The following is a 22,802-nucleotide window of genomic DNA, read 5'->3' as shown; positions in this document are numbered from 1 at the left end:
AGGCCCAGGCAAATTTGTATTGAACCAACATCATAAGAATAAACTATGATAATTTTATTAATCAGTTTTGCATCAATATTGAGGTCTACCACTTACAGTGATCACTTGGTTTGATTATAATTTATTTTAATGGTTTAGGTGAATAAACTCTTTTTAATAAAGAGACTGATAAAGGATATGTTTTAGGATAGAAACTTTCAGTCAGTAAACTAGTTTGCTCCATTTCATTTAGTGCAAAAAATAGCTGCTTGGGCTACACCTGTGGCATGGAAATAGTACTTTATATTTCAAGGCTCTATTCTCCAAGCACAGGGTACAAGTAAGTCACACAGAAAACAGTGGAAGTGATTTGTATTCTGTGGTGGGAGACTGGAGCACTGGGCTCAGTTCTTACGTCTACTCTCATGTTCTCTAGAGTGACAGGGCTTAGATTACTGAAGAGTGTTTAGATTATTTGTCTCCTGTTTGTATGCATCGCAAGGAAACTGAGTTCTGAGAGTGCTTCATTATAAAGGTTGATTTGAGATTAGGGATGCAACACATACCTGATCTGGATTTGATTTGTACAGGAGTCTGATAAGTTTGCTGGATTCATCTTGCATCAAGAAAAAAATTCAGATAATTTTTAATGGATGCTGTCATGTAGCCAGACCTGGCCACACCTTCTGATCTCACTACTGTTTTCTCCACTTGCTGTTGTTCCCTAACACCATACTACTAAACCCAACATCCACCCACTCCTTTCCACTTCCGCTACTTCCTGAGGTAGCTGCAGCACTTCTCCTGACCTAGCTGTAATACCTGTTTCTTTCCATTGTGGCTTGTCTCAAGAAACCTACCTACCGGTTCCTACTCACACTGGACAGATTTCCTCCACTCAGCTCCCACCTGCCATAGAAAACAACTGTGTACTCCCTCCTGTATTGCTCTCTCTCCTGGCTGCAAAGAGCTGCTCTTTTCTTCAATTTGGTTCCCTCCTTCAGTACTGGCTATCATTATCCTGCTTGGTATCCATCAGAGGTGCTACTTTTACCCAGTGATTCTATAACCTACTGGAATCATTGCATGTGTATATTATAGAAATCAATAAAGCATTTTTAGACTTCATTATATTATTTTCATAGCAAAATAACTTTAGAACTTTAGAACATCTTTTCATGGGAACCTATGCAGTAGAATTCTATGGCTGTCTTTCTGTTGTCTATTATTTAAAGCTGTCTTATTTTAAATGGTCATTTACTATACAGTACATAATATAATGGAACAGTTGTAATGGCAAAGTAATGTAATAATTACAATGTTGACAATTTTACTTTTCTTTCAACTAGGTAGCCATCCGCCATGGAAAAGTATTGGAATTTAGGATTGGTGGATCTGTAGAGGCCCCTGAAATAGGCATTAGTGTAGTAAGTATAAGGTATCTTTTATTACACTAATTATTAGTTCTAGGTAAGATTTGTAGTTGTATTTAATTATTACTTTTGTAGTCAGGTGTCAGAATTTTCCTTCCTTAGTTATTCACATTTTTTCAGTTTATTTTTCTATAAATTATTTCACGCAAAGGGACTGAGGAGAATGTGAAGAGAGATTAAAAATTAAATATACCTGTGGCAGCTGAGAGATTTAACTGTCTAAACACACAGTATGTAAAGGTTACAATGATGAAGGAAGGAGAAGAGGAGAAATAGAATGAAATTAATTAATTGAAAAATGATACTCCATTTGAAAAATTTCACTAGTGGTGCAATCAATGGGATTATAGCAGTAGTTCCTAAACTGTGGTCTTTGGCACCCACAAAAGACCTAGGGCCAATAAAGGAGCTGGATAGGCAGTTGGTGAACTGAGACTTCCAGTTAATGTAGGATAACTTATGGATCTCTGAACTGCAGTATTTTTAAAGTACTCTCCAGGTATACATATGACCTTATAATGCTCTTACATTGTTTGTTTTTTCTTAAACTTAACAGGAATCCTTTAACTTCCATGGTGTTTATGCTGGTTCCACCCAAGGAATTCCCTTTTTGCTTCAGAACAAAGGAGTAGCACGAGCAAGGGTGGAGTTTGATTTATCCAAATATAAAGACTTTACACTGAACTTCAAAGACCAGTCAGGTATTTTCTTTTGTTATTTCAGAATTGTAATTAATAGAAACATATGATAGCAGTAAAGGAAATCCAAGCTGAAAAGTTCTTCTCGTATAAAAATCTTACTGAGTCACTGTTGTACAGAAAGTTTAAAGGCATAGAGTAAAGTAGTTGCTATTTCTTAGCTTTTAATATAAATTAAGAGATGATACTATTCCTGTAAAGTGACATTAGTTTTACCTTGCCTGGACTACTTTTTATATACAATACAAGACTGTGTTCCACAGAAATGATACAAATGCATTGGAGATAATGCTAGAGAAGTGTCAAAAATCTAAGTTATAAGCCAAGTTATTTTTTTAACAAGCATAAAATAAGGTTATGTTATAGTCCTGTTCTTGATTCCCTCTTAATGTGAAGATGGATTTCTAGCATCATGCTAACTTTTCAACCTTGTACCTATCCAGTTGAGGTTTTTTCTCACAAAATGAATAATGAACTATCTGAGTTTGTACTTGGCTTAAATTTAAGACTTTAGCGATATCCCAGAACTGTGTTTTAATACTAATTTCTACAGTAATATTGTCATGAAAGAGACTGTGTTTTACTTTTAGTGGATGTCTGTTGTACCTGTCTCGGCTATGAGATGGCTGGCACACCTGCAGTTGTGTATTGCCTTTGCTTATGCTCGTTAGGGCAGAGCAACTTCTGTTAGTGGCAGGGGAATTTGCACTCAAGACAGCCACATGGTAGCATTACAGCTGTACCACTGCAGTGTTTCAGGGTATGTCTACACTGCAATGTAAGCCCGGATTAGTGGGGCATTGACTCCTGTTAGGAAACCCTGGTCTTGGATGTCTACGTTGCATTTAAATCCTATGTTAAGACTCCCCCCTTCCCACCCCCCCATGCTCAAACCTAAGGCTTTGTGCACAGACCCAAGTCAAAGTAATGATATTCCAGAGTCCTTAGTGCCCCCCCCAAATTGTGGCCGCTTTAGCTCTAGGACTGTGGTGCACTGTGGGAAAACTTTACTGCCTGCCCTGCACGTTACAGGAAGTTTGAACAGCTCACCAATGCCATTGCAAACCCAGGAGGCTCTCTGATAGTGTGCTTGCATATCGGTGATCAGAAGAGAATGGGTTAATGGTGACCTACGTTCCCTGTAAGCTGTGTGGCCGTGCAGCAGCCTATTTAGTGCCGTGCAGGCACTCAGGGAACTTGCCCAGCCATGGTGGGGGCTGGGGGAGGGGCAGCCCCCAATGCAGCCCCAGCTGGACCTGCCACGGTGGCTGGGGGCAGGGCAGCCCCAACGCATCTCCGGCCGGACTGCTGCGGTGGCTGAGAGGGGGCGGCCCTAACACAGCCCCGGCCGGGGGAGGGGCAGCCCGAATGCAGTCCCAACCCAGTCCCGGCCTGGACCTGCCGCAGCTGGGGGAGGGTCGCCTATCCCGTGGCCCGAGCCGCTGCAGCCGGGAGAGGGGGAGAGAGGGAGAGATCCCGCTGTAGCCCCAGAGCACCCCCTCATCCCTGGCCCCACCTCAGTGCCCTCACCCCTATCCTCTGCCCCAGCCCCTCATCCCCTGCCCCATCCCCCCCACGCACCACAACCCTTTGCCTCAGCCCTGAGCCCCTCATCCCTGGCCCCACCCTGGAACTTTCACCCCCTGCACCCCATCCCTCTTCCCCAGCCCTTAGCCTCCTCCCACACATCACCTCCATATTGGTGCACTCTGTCTTTTATCTGCATCCTCACCGCATCCGCAGCAGCATGCTATCTCACAGTGCCTCTCAGGAGGAGTGTGTGTGTGTGTGTGCACATGTGTGTGTACTATATAAGAAAGCTATATTGTTTAATAAATGTGCACACTGTTGTTGTTGTTGTTGTTTTAAACATCAATCTTATTATACAACAGGCATCAGAACAAATAACCTTTTATATTAAAAATAATATAATGTCTCCAGCCAATAATGCTCAAAATCACAACTGAACTATAAAATAAAAAAAGTCTGCTGCCTATTTAGCTTGTGATTTATAAAGTCATCACACTTAGAGCTCAGCAATCCCAGTTTTTGCACCAGCTCTTTGACTTAAGGTTGGTTTCCCCTTGTGTGTTGAGGAAATTAGCAGTGTGTTTCCATCCAGATTCCTGCCTTTATCACTCAGGGTTTGCAGTCTTCTCCCAACAGCTGGGATGTCAGGGGCTGAGGAGGGAGCCTTTGCCTGCTTGTCCTGTAACTGTCAGTCTCCAGGCTTCCTGCTCAACACTTCTTGCTGTGGTCTGCAATATGCTATTGATTTAAAGCCCCACTGAGGGTCTCAATCAATAAAACTGTTCGCTGCATGTGGTGCAATGTTTTACCAGTGAGAAAAGAAAGCCATGAGTACTAGCAGGGCCAGCTCTAACTTTTTTGCCGCCCCAGGCAAAAAAAAGAAGAGCGCCACCCCGCTGTAACACCTCCCTCCCCCCAGCGCCGTGCCGGGCCGGCCAAACCCCCCCCCCGCCCCCCTGGCCAGCACCTCGCGGGCCGGCCAAACCCCCGCTGCACGTGCTGCCCAAACCCCCGGAGCGCCGCGCCGTGCCGGCCAAACCCCCGCGCCCCCGCCCCCAGCGCCGCACCGAGTCGCCGCAACACCCCCTGCGCTGTCCGGCCGGGGGGAAAAAACCCACCACGAGCGCCCCTCGCCACCCCAACATTGGCTGCCCCTTCTAAGATGCCACCCCAAGCATGTGCTTGGTCAGCTGGTGCCTGGAGCCGGCCCTGAGTACTAGTTCCTCTGGCAAGCTGCTTGGGTTTTTTAATTGATTACAGATTTCCCCCCTCCCCCAAAAAACAAACTAGGTTATGGGATTATCTGCATCGCCTAGTGTGAGTTGCTGATAAAGAGGTAACTGAAGCTGATGATACTCTCAATAGTCCAGATAATGCAAGGGACAGAGTGTCTGTTCTCCTTCTGGAAGCATGCAAGGGGAATACTATTGCAAGGCTACAGAGCTTAATTTTTGCTTGGGTTGAGCCCTGGCACGTCTCGGCTTGGCAAGTCACCCTCTGCGCCACCCTAAGTGTATGTGTGGGGGGAGAGGAGCAGCGATAGCAGGTGCTCAGTGACTTCAGGTCCGTTTCCCCATATGGGCACAGGACGGGGGTCCAAGAGTTAGGGATGAGGGGCGAGTGCAGGGTTGAGGGGCATAGGAGGGCGGTAAAGGTGCTCTCTGGCTGCCCAGCCAGTGCTTAATTTGTACCAGGGCTTGCCAAGGCTGAGTCCTGAAACCTTGTTCAATACAAATTAAGCACTTCAAGGCTATCTACCTGCCCTGAATTGTGCTGGTCCCAGGCAGGAAAGAAGGACGCCTGCCTGTGTATGCAAAAGCTAGCCTGCTTGTACTATCTAACTGGGTGAGACACTGTGTGATTCAAATCCTAACGAGTACATTAGGCTTAGATTGTGGTTTTGTTTTATTTCTTATGGTAATCTACTTTGATCTGTTTGTTTGCTATCACTTACCACTTAAAATCTATCTTTCTGTAGTTAGTAAATCTATTTTGTATTTTACCTAAAACACTTTGCATTGTTTGAAGTGCAAAGAGAGAAGTCTCAGCTCAGAAACAAGTGTTAGTGCATGTCCACTTTCCAGGGCCGGCTCTACCATTTTTTGCTGCCCCAAGAATGGACGGAATGCCGTCCCTTAGCATGTGCCGCCCCAGGCACATGCTTCCTCTGTTGGTGCCTGGAGCCGGCCCTGCCACTTTCCTTTGTAGAAGTGGCGGACTGGGTAATAAATTTCATACTGAGGTTTTTGACCAGGGCAGGATGGTTCAGGGGTCCTAGGCTGGGGAGCTGTGGGTATTTTGGCTATAGCCTCTCTATTGTGGGTTTATGAGTGGCTGGAAGGAGCATTCATGAACACATCTGGGTGTGGTCCCTGCCTGTGGATGTTGGTGAAAGCTTGAAGGGCTTTGCAGCTTGTCACAATACAAGAGGGAACCCAGATTGGTGAGACAGAGGGCTCAGCTGTACCTGAGTACCAGGTGGCACCCCAGGGGGCACCCGTCACACACTAGATGCAGGGATGGAATGCACAAACCGTGCAACTTGATTGGAAGGGGAAAGTTGTGCTTGTATAACTGCTGAAGTGGTGGAGACCACACATCTTCATTCTTTGTCAGTTTCATCATTATCACTTCCACAATCGCTATCTGAATCCTCAAACTCTGTATGTGACTATTGTGTCTCCTTTGGTGATGGAGTCTGTGTAACTGACGAAAGAAGCATAAGATTCACTTCAGGAATATTTTTCTCCTGCAATAAGACAAGCTTCTTGGTTTCTTGATAAACTTCCTGTCTCTCCTCTTCACTGAAAACTTTCATCTCCTTCATTTGTGGGTGCAGGAAAACTGCTACCCTGTGCATAGGCTTGATTTCAATCTTTTTGATGAGACGTTGTGAAGCTTGGGATTTGAGTTGACTTAGACTGTTTACATCAGTGGTAGAAGGATGGAGATGCTTTTTCAGCCTTTTGTGCCAAATGGGCACCAAGAGGAGAGTGGGCTGTGACTGCTCTAGTGCATCTGACGCTTCCTTGCAGGGCTGCAGGAACTCTATTACAATGCTCAAGGTCTAGTGGTCTATGCTATCAATGAGCTGAGTATCTCTCTTTTCTGTCAAAATTTCATATATTCTGTCCCATTGCTCCTCTGTTGTCTTAAACATGAATAGTTTGCTGTTCCGTCATGTTTCTACATCTCCTTTCAGAGACTTTTTCCGTCTGTTTTTGAAGTCCAGATCTCCCGAAGTAAGTAATGAGATTTCAGCATGCGTGGATCAGTTAGGTTACTGCTTCCTCTTTTTGGTTTCCCAGTTTGGTAGTATGATCAAGTGTGGTATTTATAACGTGTGCTGAGCACCTTATTCGCACATAGGACTTGAGCGATGCAACCATGTTCACTCCCTGGTCCATAATGAAAACCATCTGGTTGGTAATACTGTGTATATCAAATCTTCTGAGTGCCTGAATAACAGCCAAAAGAATGTTCTCCGCAGTTTTTGATTTCCTACTGTCATGCTGAGTCACACAAACCACCTGTTCCACCAGTCCGAATTGTTGTGGCTGTAATGAACAGTTATTCCCAAATAGGCAACCTTTCTGTAGTCATCTGTCCAAAGATCGAGGGTAACCCCTCCACCCACTGTGCCAAGAATGTTTTTCAGCTCCATGGAGATTTTTTTTTTTCTTCTGCCACAAGTGCAGCATGCTGAGCTAATGTTGTGGAATGTGGTATTAGTGCATGTGCATCCATTTGACCATATTTGGCACCTGTGTTAATCAAACATTGAAAATATGCAAGGAATGCCTCACCACTGACTACCTCAAAAGGTCTTATGTCTGTTGCTACAGACTTCAGTAATTCCTGAGTCACAGTTGGCTTTTGCTCAAATTGTGCTTTCACAAATGCATAGGGCAAGACACATAAACGTGAGGGCTAAATTTGGCCCTGGATCTCTCCTGTACTATGGAGATCCCTCTCCAGTAGATTTCATTTCCCTTAGGAAGAAGTGATGGTGTGCTTGCTGAATTTAAATGGGTTTCTAGGTTGTATGTTCCAAATTGCAGGGCTGTGTCGAGGTACAGCGAGCATGGCATAGTGAGAGGTTTGGACTTCCATCTTGTCTGGAAGTAGGATCTCAAAGGCGGGAAAGAAGCTGTCTGCAGCTCATAACTTATGAGGCTGCTTCCCCGCTTTCAAGATCCTACATTTCCTCTCCCTCCGGATACAGAGTAAGGGAGGTGATAGATCAGGACAGGGAGCAAAATTCCCCATGTTCCTATCACTGCGTTTTAAGCAGCCAAGCAATTTAGGAAACCCCTCCTGAGTTCATTGCTTTATCAGGTCTGTTGGAGAGGGAGGCAGCTGCTTCTGCAAAGCAAGTAAGCAGGAAGAACAGGAGTACTTGTGGCACCTTAGAGACTAACAAATTTATTAGAGCATAAGCTTTTGTGGACCACGAAAGCTTATGGTCTAATAAATTTGTTAGTCTCTAAGGTGCCACAAGTACTCCTGTTCTTTTTGCGGATACAGACTAACACGGCTGCTACTCTGAAACCAAGTAAGCAGGGAGGATTTTGCTGCTTGTCTTGCTCTTTCACCCCTCTCCCCTGCCCTTTCTCTGTATATAGCGGGGAGAGGGAATGTAGGATCTTGAAGGCAGGGAAGCAGCCTCATAGGCTATGAGTGGCAGATAACTGCTTCCCTGACTTTGAGATCCTACATTTAGAGCCCTGCATGGATACAAAATTTGTATCTGCATCCGATCCATGATCTACAACAATGGTCCATGGATGTAGATATACATGGATTTGCAGGGCTGCCGTTTGCAAAGGGGTGTGTCTTCCATTTTCAGTAGAGTGGATTGAAGATTATTGGGTTACAGAGGACTAAGGAAGTTGTCCCATGAAATTGTGGGATACTTCTGGATGACTCCCAGGACCTGCGTCAAGTGGGACTGCATCTACGCTGCAAAGCAATAGGTCTCGGACTCTGGATCCCAGCTTGAATCGAGCTTGGACCCTCCAGCCCTGCAGTGTCCTGGGACCCTGGGTCCAAGTCCTGGGTTAGTGCAATTACAGTGTAGATGCAAGGGGGGGTTAGGCTTGAGCCTGGGCTCATGCAAAGGCTTATGTTGCAGTGTAGAAATATCCTCCATGTAGACACTCGCTACAGCAATGGGAGGGGTTCTCACGTCACTGTAGTTAGTCCACCTCCTGGAGAGGCGGTAGCTAGGTTGACTGAAGAATTCTTCTGTCAACTTAGTGCTGTCTACACTGGGGGTTAGGTTGGCTTAACTGCATTGCTCAGGGGTTGGATTTTTCATGTCCTTGAGTGACATAGCTGGGTTGACCTAACTTTTTAGTGTGGTCCTGGCCTCAAAATCCTTCTGGGGAAAAAAAAAACCTGATTAATGTTATGACAATGAAAAAAGAGTTTAGAAACACCAATGAACCGTAATAGCCCAATAACATAACAGCAGAAGGATATTTATTTTTCATATGTTTTTCTTTTCTTTTTTTTAAATATAAATTTTAATAGGCTTGTTGGGGAGCTTCCTTCTTATGTAATCCAGGAACTAAATGGTGGAAGTTCTAGAGATTCAGGCATAAACAGTTGGCATGTGCATGGGGTATGTCATGCATTGATTCCAGTACCACCGTTTTAGAGAGTAGACAGGAAAACCTTTGAGCTAGGATTAGACTGTATCTTACAAGTAAGAAATAGTGAATTCAGCTATAATACATTACAAATAGGGCTGTTGCACGATTAAAAAATTAATCGTGATTAATCGTGCAATTAAAAAAAATAAATGTGCAATTAGGGCTGACAAGCAATAAAAAAAATTAATGGTGCGATTAATCAAATTGCACGATTAAACAATAATAGAATACCATTTATATAAATATTTTAGGACGTTTTTCACTTTTTCAAATATATTGATTTCAATTACAACACCACGTACAAAGTGCACAGTGCTCACTTTATATTTCTTTTTTATTATAAATATTTTCATTGTAAAATAAGTGTTTTTCAGTTCACTTAATATAAGTACTGTAGTGCAATCTCTTTATGTTGAGAGTTGAACTTACAAATGTAGAATTATGCACAAAAAATAACTGCATTCAAAAATAAAACAATGTAAAACTTTAGAGCCTACAAGTCCACTCAGTCCTACTTCTTGTTCAGCCAGTCACTCAGATAAACAAGTTTGGTTACATTTGCAGGAGATAATGCTGCCCGCTTCTTGTTTACAGTGTCACCTGAAAGAACAGACGTTCACATGCTATTTCTTTATCATTTTTATGGTCCAAATATTTGTAATAAAAATAATATAAAGTGAGCACTGTACACTTTGTATTCTATGTTGTAATTGAAATCAATATATTTGAAAATGTAGAAAAACATCAAAAATATGTAATAAATTTCAATTATTGTTTAACAGTGCGATTAATCACGATTAACTTTTTTGAGTTAATCACGTGAGTTAACTGCGATTAATCGACAGCCCTAATTACAAAGGAAATTATATCTACCCTATATTGATAATCAGTTTGTAGTATGGTAGCTTTTGCAAAGGTTTGAGTATACTATTGTAACACATAACTATCTCTGTATTTTGTTTGACAGTGGTTGATTATTATCCTCCGAGGCCGTATTTGTATTCTGTGGTGGTAGAGGGGAAGTCAACTCTGCAATGTTTGTTGTACTTCACACCAAAAGAAGTAAGTTTATAAGGCAGTAGTAATAACAATACTTTTAAAGAATGCATTTAATATGTTTTCTAAGATTAGAGAAAATAAACATCCTACATATTTTGTGTAACAAAAGTACTAAGTAGTTAAAACCAGCAAATATTTAAACCATAGTGGCCTTGGAATAGTTTTGAGAGAATAATGTCGTTGTTAAGAAAATAAATTCTGAAGTCACGTCTCTGTAACTTTTCACTTTGTTCTTCATAGTTATATGAAAAGTTTAAATCTATTGCTCCAAGCACTTTTTAAAAAAAATGTAAAATATGCACAATCAAAGGGGGCGGGGGAAGAAACGTGTCTCAAAACATCAGCCTCCTCCAACAAATTGCCCAACAAATTTGCTGTCATCACAACTCTTACCTCCCTAAATGTCTATGAAAATGCAGTTTTGCAACATGCCCTAAAAGTGGAGAAATTTGGCGTCTGATGGACTCGTTTGAAGAAAGTGAATTGCAGATTTGAGTAGCTCTCATGGGCCTGTTCTGCATTAGAAAAATGACCCATTAGGTGCGGATGATAAAGTAATATAACCCATGTTCACACTGCTTTAGAAACGGAGGACATTTCTACACAGCAACTAGACATCCGAGGCTGGCCTGTGCCAGCCGATTTGAGCTTGCAGGGCTCTGGCTGCGGGGCTGTTTCATTGCTGCATAGAATTCCATGCTTGGGCTGGAGCCTGGGCTCTAGGACCCTGTGAGGTAGGAGGGTCCCAAACTTGGGCTCCAGCCCGAGCCCAGAAGTTTACACAGCAGTGAAACAGCCCTGTAGCCCCAGGCCAGCCACAGCTTTTTCTTTGCTGTCTAGACATAGGCTTCATATTCTCAATCTTTGGGAAATAGTGTCTTATACTTGCTGTAACTCATGGATTTTAAATATCTAGCCCAAAGAGATATAGCGCGCGCGCGCACTCTCTCTCTCTCTCTCTCTCTCTCTCTCTCTCATATATGGTCTGTGTGGCATACTTGTTTGTTCAGAATCTAAGCTTTCATTAAAAAAAAACAACAAATAAATAAATAAATTCTAGTCCTCAGAGTTGCCAAGAACCTTCCAGACATAAACTGATAGTCTTATCCTGAATTTGCAGACAGGCTGACACAAGGACAGGGGTGTGAACTCCCTTGCCCCCCCCATTAATCTCACAGAGGTATCGACTCTAAAGCCCAATGACGACATGTTAATGTCAACACTATTATTTAATTAGTAATGATGTTAGTGGATAGAATGAAGGAGGGGGTGGAAGTAGAGCCCATAGAGTTGAGAATTTGCTGCGGGGAATAACAGAGGGGGTGATAGGACAAGGAAAAGGAAAAGAAAGAAGATGGAGAAGGAAGAGAAACAAAGGGCAGAAGTATTTAGTCTTACAGGTGAGCATACTGATACTGAATGCCAAAACAAGATGCTGAACACATGATATATAACAGCCACAAAATATAAAGGCCAATAACTCTGGATCTTTGTGCAAGCATCTTGTTGACTTTGGTGAATGTTTGCTGTGGATTGAGGAAGTAGTATATAATCTGTGTTTATAAACTAGCCTACTAACCATAATTGAAAATGGAATTTGGCCCTCTCTACTGAATGAGTTTGTTCTAGCCTTTACAAGTAAAACAGTGGTAGATTCCTTATGCATATAACGTGTGTTTTCTATTGATGGGGTGAATAAGGCCTGGTCTACCCTTAATGAGATCCTTCCTTAGAATTCTTCCATCAACCTAGTGACTGCCTCCTGCTTATATGGATTAACTACATAGATGAAAAAACCCCTTCTGTCCATGTAGGAGCCATCTGTACTATGGTGCTACAGTGGCTACAGCGTCGACATCCTAAGACGCCAATATCCTGGAAAATCTCTCTGCTTTTACCAAGGACCATTCTGAAGTTACCAAACCTCCTATGGTGAAGCTAATTTGATTTTTTTGCTATTTTGTGCAATTGGTCACATTCAATTTATCCCCTGAGATTTAGTCTAACATCAGTCAACCCCCCTCAGGACTACCTTTTCAATTACAGACATGGTATGCTTCAGAGCTATATCTTACATAGAGTTAGTGTGAGATTATCATTTCTGTATGTCTATTTAAAGTTTTGTTCACTTATTTTTACAAAGGTCCCAAAGGGACTAGCATGCTTCAGTATGTCTATATACTCTGTGGGTATGTCTACACTGCAGAGAGACATCCCTGGCTGGCGCATCAGCTGACTCAGTTTTTCAGGTCTTAGATTGTGGGGCTGTTTAAATGCGGTGTAGATTTCTGGGCTGGAGTCCAGGATCTAGGACCCTGTGAGATGGGTGGGTTCGAGAGCTCGAGCTGAAGTCTATGTTGCAATTAAATAGCCCTGCAGCCCGAGCCCTGGGAGCCTGAGTCAGCTGGCATGGGCCAGCTGTGGGTTTTTATTTGAAATATAGACATATCCTATGAGTGAAATCCTGGCCCCATTGAAGTCAGTGGCAAAACGCCTGTTGACTCCAGTGGGGCCAGGATTTCATTCAGTTTTTTCTAACTGCTGATTTTTTTTTTTTTTTTTTTTTTAAATGTGCCTGATGCAAATCAATGAAATTGCATCCTGCATAAGTGAGCACAGATTTAGGGTCAATTTTTAAAACAGGTTGTTTGTAGAAGGGGTGAAGCTGAATTTCTGGAAACTTGGGAAAGGATAAAATAGTATAGGCTATGTAAAACAAAATGGGAAAAGAGACTGACTGAGCTTTCAGTGTGTAGGGGTATATTCTTAATTTTGCATTGGCAAGCTTGAAGATATGCTCTTTTATCTTACCAGTAAGATCCCTTGACATATACATTTCATTTACAAGGGCATCCTTTTGTAACTGCATTCTCTTGGAAACATTTTTCAGTTTAAAATCACCATTAGTGATCAAAAACTTTTTTATATGTGTTCTTCCTCCTACTTGAAAAGCTGTCTTCATTAATAAGAAGCAACAAAGTAGTGTCCCATAATTGTTAATTTAGATTTTATTATAATTAAGGCTAAGATTTAGTCATGGGCATTTTTAGTAAAAGTCATGGACAGGTCACGGGCAGTAAACAAAAATTCACGGCCCCATGACCTGTCCATGACTTGTACTATAAATACCCCTGACTAAATCTTTGGTGTTCTGGGCAGCTTCGGGGGCACAGCTGCTGTTCTGGAGGGCGGTCTCTGGGGTGCCCGCTGGTGCTCGGGGGAGAGGGGCAGCCCGGGATGGATGGAAAAACATATTAACTAGTAACTGTAGAAAGTTCTCTGAATGTCGAGAGGTTCCAAGGTCTTTGTTTGGGCTGCTTCCTCTTCTGTGGGCTGGAGTCTCTGCCTCTGGCTCCTTTCTCTGCAGATTTCCCAGGGGTAAGGGGAAGGAGGTACCACTTGGGCCTAATGCCCCCAGAGTGTGTGTGTGTGTGTGTGTGTGGGGCAAGGGTGCCAAACCTTTGTAGAAGTGGGGGAGAGGGCAAGGCCAAGGTGTCCCCTCCCTCTCTGTGGCTGGCTGCTCCAGCAGTGAGCCGGCTGCCCTCTCTTCTGGCACCGTAGCAGCCCATGGTAGTTGGAAGGTGTAATTGCAGTGCCTTCCCGGCAGAATCTATTATTTTGAGCGGGGCAGGGGAATATCTGCAGGGGATATATCTGCGAGGGACATGAATTCTGTGATTGTTTCTTTTGTTAAAAAAGTGGGGGGAGGGGGCTATGGCTCCCTGGCCTCCCCAGTTCTGGTGTCATGGTGTGGGGTGTTCTCTGCATGGTTCTGGTCAAGAGGCAGCTGATTTCCCTCTTTCTGTTTGAGAAGGAAACGGTTTCCTTTTGAAGGTTTTGCTCTGTGTGGGGATTGGGATGCAGGGGAGAGTGATTGTACCATTAATATTTTAGTTCACTTAAATTTTTAGTGTAAAATGAAATATATATTTTTTAATTTGTCTGCCCTTGACTGTCTATGGACTTCTATTAAACAATTATATATATATATATATATATATATATATATATATATATATATATACACACCTGATAACCGATAACAATTTCACCTCCAGGTTCTAAATTTAGACCGACTTATCTTAAAATGAATTAGCTCAAATCCTGTCAAGTATTTGATAGAAATACTTGGGGCTACAGTTTTAATGTTGTTTTTTACTCAGCTCAACAGTCTGAAAGTACATAAGTGCATCTATAACTGAAACACATTTGTCTTGGGTACAGCTATCATCAGAAATCTGTGCTGGCAGCTCTCCCCCCTGCTTCTGACATGGAACTTGTGTGAGGTAGCATTGCAGCATGAGGGCCTGTTTGCACTCTCTAGGACAGTGGCTCTCAACCTTTCCAGACTACTATACCCCTTTCAGGAGTCTGATTTGTCTTGCATACCCCGAAGTTTTACCTCACTTAAAAACTACTTGCTTACAAAATCAGACATAAAAATACAGAAGTGTCATTGCACACTATTATTGAAAAATTGCTTCCTTTCTCATTTTTACCATACAATTATAAAATAAATCAATTAAAATATAAATAGTACACTTACATTTCAGTGTATAGTGTATATAGAGCAGTATAAACAAGTAATTGTATGAAATTTTACTTTGTACTGCCTTCACTAATAATGCTTTTTATGTAGCCTGTTAAACTAGGCAAATATCTAGATGAGTTGATGTATCTCCAGAAGACCGCTGAGTACCCCCAGGTGACTCCTGCCCCATGCTTTCTTTAGCCACCGAAGATAGACCATTCTTTTTCTGATGGGGGGTGGGGGTGGTAAGGAGGCCAAGCATCTCTTCCCAGAGTACTTCAAGATTATTCTGATTTTTAATTATTTAAAAGGAACCTACCCAAAGGAGGACTTGAATGTGCAACCCAGCACTCTAGTCCCAGTACCACAGTACTTGCTGTGGTAACTTTTTCCCTGTGGCAAATCCTAGGGTGGATTAAGGGAAGAAGTGCTGATACTGACAGTGCTAGGTGGTGCAGTGATAAACTTGGTGCACATGCACAGAGGGGTCTGTGCTAGTGGCAGAAAGAACTCTGAACATAAAGCTACTGTATTTAATTCATTGTAATATTCAATTACAGTTGTCACCTGAATTGTTGTTCAGTGTTACTGAAAAGTGATTTTTAATATTTGTTCAGACTGTGCTATCGCTTTATTACAACTGTTGCCAGCAATTGATATAATTTGTGATATTAGCAATAGGAGTACTTAACTGAAGAGTCTATAGCAGTTTTCATTCTGCTTTAATAATGGTCTAGCTGTTGGAAGAAAATCTTATAATATGTAATTAAACCTTTTGTTGTTTCATTTTTAGATTATTAAACCCTTATTAAATATATGAGAGTTAAAGGTTATAGTCTCCTCCATTGGATTGTCACATCTCATGTCAAACGTATGACATTTCAGAAACATGGATGTATCTATTGTTTATCATTTAAGTGCTGACAGTGTGCTCTGCACTGTACATGGCACACAGAAACACAACTCCCAAGCCCTTTATTCACACAAGTAATCTTTGAATTCATTGGCGGTATTCATGGATACAGGCTACTTGATTAAAAAATAGGGCTGGTTAGGAAATAGTTTGGGTTTTTTTTAATGGAAAATTAAAAAAAACAAAAGTTTTTGACTGGAAGGTTTTCAGCGTCTGTTTTGTCAAAGAAAAACCAAAGTTTCCCATGGACAGCAGACACTTTTTGCAAAAGTTTTTTTATTTAGTTGAAAAGCCCAGTTTTCTGTTGAAAAACCACTTACATGGAAAATTCTTGATCAGCTCTAATAAGTAAAGATTTACAAAATCAGGTGTTGAGTGAGGATCAGAAATACCAGTAGTAGATGCAACCGGAGGTTCACAAATTATGTATGTTTAAAAGTGCTTCCAGCCTTGTCACCTTTTAAACTATAGAGCCAAATGTTTGCAAAAATGATGCTCAAGACTGGAATTAATAGGGGTGTTGCAGAATTAAAATCATAGAATGGTGATCATAGTGAGTGTGTAATTTTTAATGATTTTATAGGGAAACTAGCCCAAGGGAAACTTAAGTTTATAAACAATTACCAGGTGCTGCTTTCATGAGCTGAGTTTTTATTTTAATGTATTCTTTTTCATTTTATCTTCATTTTATTTCTCCCCTCACCCTCTCAGTCATTCTGTGTAATTGTGCTATACCGTCAGAGCAGCTATTTTGCAGTGAGTATATTATTGTCTACCTGGCAGGGGGCAGTTCACTCATTACAAGGCAAGGCATGCTAGAATATGCTTAAAATATACAACCCTCTGCTGGTTGCAGGCTGGCAGTTAATGCAGTAGCTGATAGCTGGCAGCAATAGCACTGACTGATGTTAAATGGAGACAATTTTGAAAACTCTGTGTGTTGCCCAGTATGGCAGAACTGAAGGCAGCATCTGGAAGTGTATGTACCCCCTAGCATGCTTTAGCTTTTCTTTAATTTAACTCATTTAAAGTAAAATACTAATAAAAAAAGTATACTTCTATGAAGAAGAAAAGGGATCCAAATCCAGCATCTCTTTCCAAACTGAATTTTTTCAGGCTTCAGATCCTTATTGACCCTTTAAACATTCAAGATGAATATATTCATTCTTGGCTCTGTTCTCTCCTTCTTTATCACCCTATTATCTCTCTCTCTCACCCCCCCAGCATTCCCCCATTCTCCCCCCCCACTGTTTTTTTTCTTCCCCTTTTTGCCCCATCTGCCTCTTCTGCAACTCTCCCACTCTCAAAGAGCTCTAATCTGCTCTCTCCTTCCAACTACTCTCTGGGTTAGAACCAACTTTGACCTGCTTCCCAGCTGCCAGTTCCTTCCCCTACCTCTCTACTTGAATATCTGTTCCCCTGACCTCATGGTCACTTGTGGATGTCTGCTCCCACCCAACTTGCCTCCCAGTTGCCAGAAACCTTCCTTTCCATTGGAGATGCATCCTTCCATATTTGTCTGCTTCTGCCAGAACCACACTAAACCTTTCCTGCTCTTGTGGTAGCCATAATTTCTTACAGCAACGACTTCTGAATATATTGAACACACCTTGTAGTTTAATAGTCACATTGCTCCTCAGAAACTAGATACTAGAAATATCACACTTTCAAACAAAAAGCTGTGAATAATTCACTAGTCTTTTTCTAGTTGAGTTGACTAAGGTTACAAGCAGGGTCACAGTAATACAGAATCCATTTATCCCGCATTTCAGTTCTTTTACTATGTGGATAAAAATTAAGCAAGATTTTATGCAGTTTTTAAAAACCTTGAATGCATTTAACTAATAAACAGCCCCTAACCAACAAACAAAGCAAAAAACAAAACAAAAACAAGCATTTGTCTCAACAAATCACATAACCATTTGCTGAACTTAGTACATATGATAGTGTGAGAGTCAAAACACAGTCATTGGAAGATGATTTGCTTTTTGGTCTACTTGTTAAATATCACCCTAAACATTTTACAAAAATGATGTAACTATATCTGTGCTTTCATGATTAGGTACCCTAACCAGAGTAAGTATCAGAGGGGTAGCCGTGTTAGTCTGGATCTGTAAAAAGCAACAAAGAGTCCTGTGGCACCTTAAAGGCTAACAGATGTATTGGAGCATAAGCTTTCGTGGGTGAATGCCCAGTTCGTCAGATGCATGCTAATGTAACGCTAAGTTAGCTAATGTAACGTCAGTATTTAAAAAGGGCTCTAGAGGTGATCCCGGCAATTACAGACCGGTAAGTGTAACGTCAGTACCGGGCAAATTAGTCGAAACAATAGTTAAGAATAAAATTGTCAGACACATAGAAAAACATAAACTGTTGAGCAATAGTCAACATGGTTTCTGTAAAGGGAAATCGTGTCTTACTAATCTATTAGAGTTCTTTGAAGGGGTCAACAAACATGTGGACAAGGGGGATTCGGTGGACATAGTATACTTAGATTTCCAGAAAGCCTTTGACAAGGTCCCTCACCAAAGGCTCTTACGTAAATTAAGTTGTCAAGGGATAAAAGGGAAGGTCCTTTCATGGATTGAGAACTGGTTAAAAGACCGGGAACAAAGGGTAGGAATTAATGGTAAATTCTCAGAATGGAGAGGGGTAACTAGTGGTGTTCCCCAAGGGTCAGTCCTCAGACCAATCCTATTCAACTTATTTATAAATGATCTGGAGAAAGGGGTAAACAGGGAGGTGGCAAAGTTTGCAGATGATACTAAACTGCTCAAGATAGTTAAGACCAAAGTAGACTGTGGTGAACTTCAAAAAGATCTCACAAAACTAAGTGATTGCGCAACAAAATGGCAAATGAAATTTAATGTGGATAAATGTAAAGTAATGCACATTGGAAAAAATAACCCCAACTATACATACAATATGATGGGGGCTAATTTAGCTACAAGAAGTCAGGAAAAAGATCTTGGAGTCATCGTGGATAGTTCTCTGAAAATGTCCGTGCAGTGTGCAGAGGCGGTCAAAAAAGCAAACAGGATGTTAGGGATCATTAAAAAGGGGATAGAGAATAAGACTGAGAATATATTATTGCCCTTATATAAATGGATGGTACGCCCACATCTCGAATACTGCGTACAGATGTGGTCTCCTCATCTAAAAAAAGTTATACGGGCACTAGAACAGGTTCAGAAAAGGGCAACTAAAATGATTAGGGGTTTGGAACGGGTCCCATATGAGGAGAGATTAAAGAGGCTAGGACTCTTCAGCTTGGAAAAGAGGAAACTAAGGGGTGATATGATAGAGGTATATAAAATCATGAGTGATGGGGAGAAAGTGGATAAGGAAAAGTTATTTACTTATTCCCATAATACAAGAACTAGGGGTCACCAAATGAAATTAATAGGCAGCAGGTTTAAAACAAATACAAGGAAGTTCTTCTTCACGCAGCACACAGTCAACTTGTGGAACTCCTTACCTGAGGTTGTGAAGGCTAGGACTATAATAGCGTTTAAAAGAGAACTGGATAAATTCATGGTGGTTAAGTCCATTAATGGCTATTAGCCAGGACGGGTAAGGAATGGTGTCCCTAGCCTCTGTTTGTCAGAGGATGGAGATGGATGGCAGGAGAGAGATCACTTGATCATTGCCTGTTGGTCCACTCCCTCTGGGGCACCTGGCATTGGCCACTGTCGGTAGACAGGATACTGGGCTAGATGGACCTTTGGTCTGACCTGGTACGGCCGTTCTTATGCAAAAAGCTTATGCTCCAATACATCTGTTAGTCTTTAAGGTGCCATAGGACTCTTTGTTTTACTCTGGTTAAAAGCAACAATGTTAGTGCTTTGTGGCAAAGGCTTGCTAGAATGATCAGACAAGGAAAAAGGTTCTGCTACATGGATTTCATCCTATTCCAACTTCTCATAGGGCTTTACAGTCACCAAGGCTCTCCACTTGATTGCTAAAGCCTGCCTTTTCTCTTGGGCAGTTGAGGAGGGTTTTCTTAAACTCAATTCCCCACAACCCCCCTTGCTCTATGCTATTCATTGTAGCCTGAAATCCAACTCAGTTTTTGTCTGCAATCATATTTTAAAAGGAACAAAGCACCTTTTTAAATAAGGATGTGCCAAAAGCCTCATGCAGAGCTGAGCTAAGCCATATACAGTTCCGATAATTTTTGTCCCATTATATTCTTCCTTTGGGGGGAAAAAAGGTTTGGCTTTTAGGTACTTAAGATGGCTGACACCATGTGGCGATAGACGAAGCTCCCATTAACTTCTCTGGTCCATGATCAGGCAATCAAGTTAATTTCCTCAAAAATTGTTTTAATAATTCTGCTAAAATAGTGATATCAATACTATAGTACTACATAAACTTGCTGTTTCCCTCCTTGAGAAAATGACCACAACTATATTTTTGTCCTTTAGGTGGCAGCATATGACTTCAGTCTTCCAGTGAACATTAATTTCAGTGAGGTTCCATCTTCTCAGCAAAGCACTACAGCTACGACACCTTCTGGGTCAGGAAAGCACATAATTGTTCCTCGTCCTCAAATTCTGTCTATTACTGCTCCATTATGTACAGTTCAAGCAACTGGTACGTAAACTAGGAATATTAAGTGTGTGTGCATGTGCGCACGCGCGTATGTGGTGTGCTCTGTATTGCCCTTTCAGGGGTTTATTGCTAGCTTTAGCAAAGGAAAAATTAGATGCTAAAGAACTGAGGGTAGAACTTACTAGTCTAATTTAGCTTTTATTATAATATCAAATAATTAGAAAATGTATCTTTGCATCTATTCACTCCATTTTAAATGTGTATTTTTGGATGTCTTTGAAACTGGAATTATAATGCTATCATTTCTAAAAATTAAGTATCTGAGAATCATAGAAATATAGGGCTGGAAGGGACCTTGAGAGGTCAAGTACAGTCCCACATGCCGACGCAGGACCAAGTAAACCTAGACCATCCCTGACAGGTGTCTGTCCAGCCTGTTCTTAAGAACCTCCAATGATGGGGATTCCACAACCACCCTTGGAAGCTTATTCTAGTGCTTAACTATCCTTATAGTTACAAAGTTTTTCCTGATATTACAGTCCTCTTCATAAGAGCGCTTAACATAGCTGAAGACTGTTATCAGGATTTTTATCATTTTTATTGCTCTCCTCTGTATTCTCTCCAATTTGTCTATATCTTTCCGGAAGTGTGGCACCCAGAACTGGACACAGTACTCCAGCTGAGGCCTCACCAGTGCTGAGTAGAGCAGGACAATTACCTCCAGGGTCTTACATACAACACTCCTGTTAATACACCCCAGAATGATATTAGCCTTTTTTGCAACTGCATCAGATTGTTGACTCATATTCAATTTGTGATCCACTGTAACTCCCAGGTCCTTTTCAGCAATAATACCACTTTGCCAGTTCGTGTCCATCTTGTAGTTGTGAATTTCTCTTCCCCCTCCATAAGTGTAGTAGTTTGCCCTTGTCTATATTAAATGGCACCTTGTTGCTTTGTTTATTGTTGGTATATTCAGTATCTGAGCACTGGGGGAAAATTATACTTCTGCCAGTTAGAAGTCTTCCTTCCTTTAGTTAGTTAGTTAGTTAGTTAGTTAGTTAGTTAGTTAGTTAACCCACAACCCAATTTGTTTTCTTCTTACTGACTGATAGTACCAAAGTTGGTACTAGCCCCACCACACTTGGAGTAGTTGGCAGGCAGTGTGGAGAAATAGCACATCTTTCACTCCGTATCTTTTCTCTGGGGCTCTGTAAAAATTAGTAAAATTAAAACATGGCTCTGAAGCAGTGATTGTAATCCAGCCTGGAGAGAACTTCTGGGTTTTCTGTTCATATACTTCTCTAAGGAAGAATAAGGAATTTTTTCTCTTCTGGCCCTTAAAAGGCAGGTGAGTGCCCAGATTCCCAGGTATGTTGCTGCTAGCAGCAAACTGGCACCTCTTAGTAGTACAACTCTTCTCAGTAGTCTGAATTCTAGTTAGTTGCCTGGCTCGGGGCATGCCCTGTGCCCCAGGCTTCAAGTCGTGCGACTCCTGTCGCAGTTCTATGCCCAGCAGCGATCCTCACACTCAGTGTCTTCGCTGTCTGGGCGAGACTCACGTAAGTGAGCGGTGTAAAAACTGCAGGTCGTTCAAGCCACGAACGAAATGCGAACGAGCTATCAGTCTCGGGGCCTTAATAATGGAGTCGGCATTAGCACCAGCACGCCGATCTGATCTGGCGCCGGGCACGTCGTCGGTGCGCAGCGACACCCCATCAACTAGTCAGCACCGCTCCTCCGCTAAGAAGCAAGGGGAAGACTCAGCGGTGCCGAGAAAAGGACAGGGGTGAGGCCACACCCCAGTTGGGCAGCCCACGATCCCCCTGGGGACCCAGACCTCCGACGTGTGCTGAGCGGAGTAGTCCGGTCCCGTCCGCATGTGCCTCGCCTGCAGTGCGGATACCGTCGACGCCGGAGGCAGCGCAGGTAGCGTGTGACTTCCTTGCCCTTCCAGTGCCGAGCGTGCCGCCTGAGATGGGCCCTCGCTCCAGAGGGAAGCCACTGCTGGGAGATCATCAACCCTCCCCGGTTCGGCATAGCCCCCGCTCCGAGGATGAGGTGCCTACCTGTTCTGCGGGGCCATCTCGTAGCCCGCGTCGGACGCCCACCCCGTTGACCGACTCACCTGAGAGGGAGTCCCGAGCATCCTCCACTACCCGCAGGGGTCGCAGGCACCGAGACAAGAGGCGTTGACGCTCCTCTTCCTACCAGAGCTATAGGTCTCGACGCCATCGGAACCGACGCTCACATTCAAGTGTTCGCTCAAACAGACATCGTTCGCGAAGCACCCGTCGGCCGTCACTGGCACCGAGGCATCGTAGCCATGGTTGCCATGGGGACTCTGGAAGCAGTACCTCTGACGGGTACAAGTCTTCCTCATCGAGATCTAAGTCTCGAAGCAGGCACCGACATGGCCGCAAACGGTCCCGTCGCTCGTATGGCACC

The 22,802-nt window shown here is 42.5% G+C and overlaps 1 protein-coding gene across 1 annotated transcript in view; it reads left to right on the top strand.

Moving 5' to 3' along the window:
* Positions 1-22,802, top strand: part of LOC112104196 (cilia- and flagella-associated protein 47) — a 698,279-nt gene that overhangs the window by 63,328 nt on the left and 612,149 nt on the right. The window contains exons 19-22 of the mRNA XM_029910741.1: positions 1,329-1,406; positions 1,969-2,113; positions 10,265-10,359; positions 20,228-20,396. Coding sequence (XP_029766601.1) covers positions 1,329-1,406; positions 1,969-2,113; positions 10,265-10,359; positions 20,228-20,396 — 487 coding nt within the window. The remainder of the gene's footprint in view (positions 1-1,328; positions 1,407-1,968; positions 2,114-10,264; positions 10,360-20,227; positions 20,397-22,802) is intronic.

The sequence above is a fragment of the Terrapene carolina genome, unplaced genomic scaffold, assembly GCF_002925995.2.
Source record: "Terrapene carolina triunguis isolate 2854851 unplaced genomic scaffold, T_m_triunguis-2.0 Scaffold22, whole genome shotgun sequence".
Lineage (NCBI taxonomy): Eukaryota > Metazoa > Chordata > Testudines > Emydidae > Terrapene > Terrapene triunguis.
Note: the sequence above shows the minus strand (reverse complement) of the source record. Positions and strands in the feature narration are given on the sequence as shown.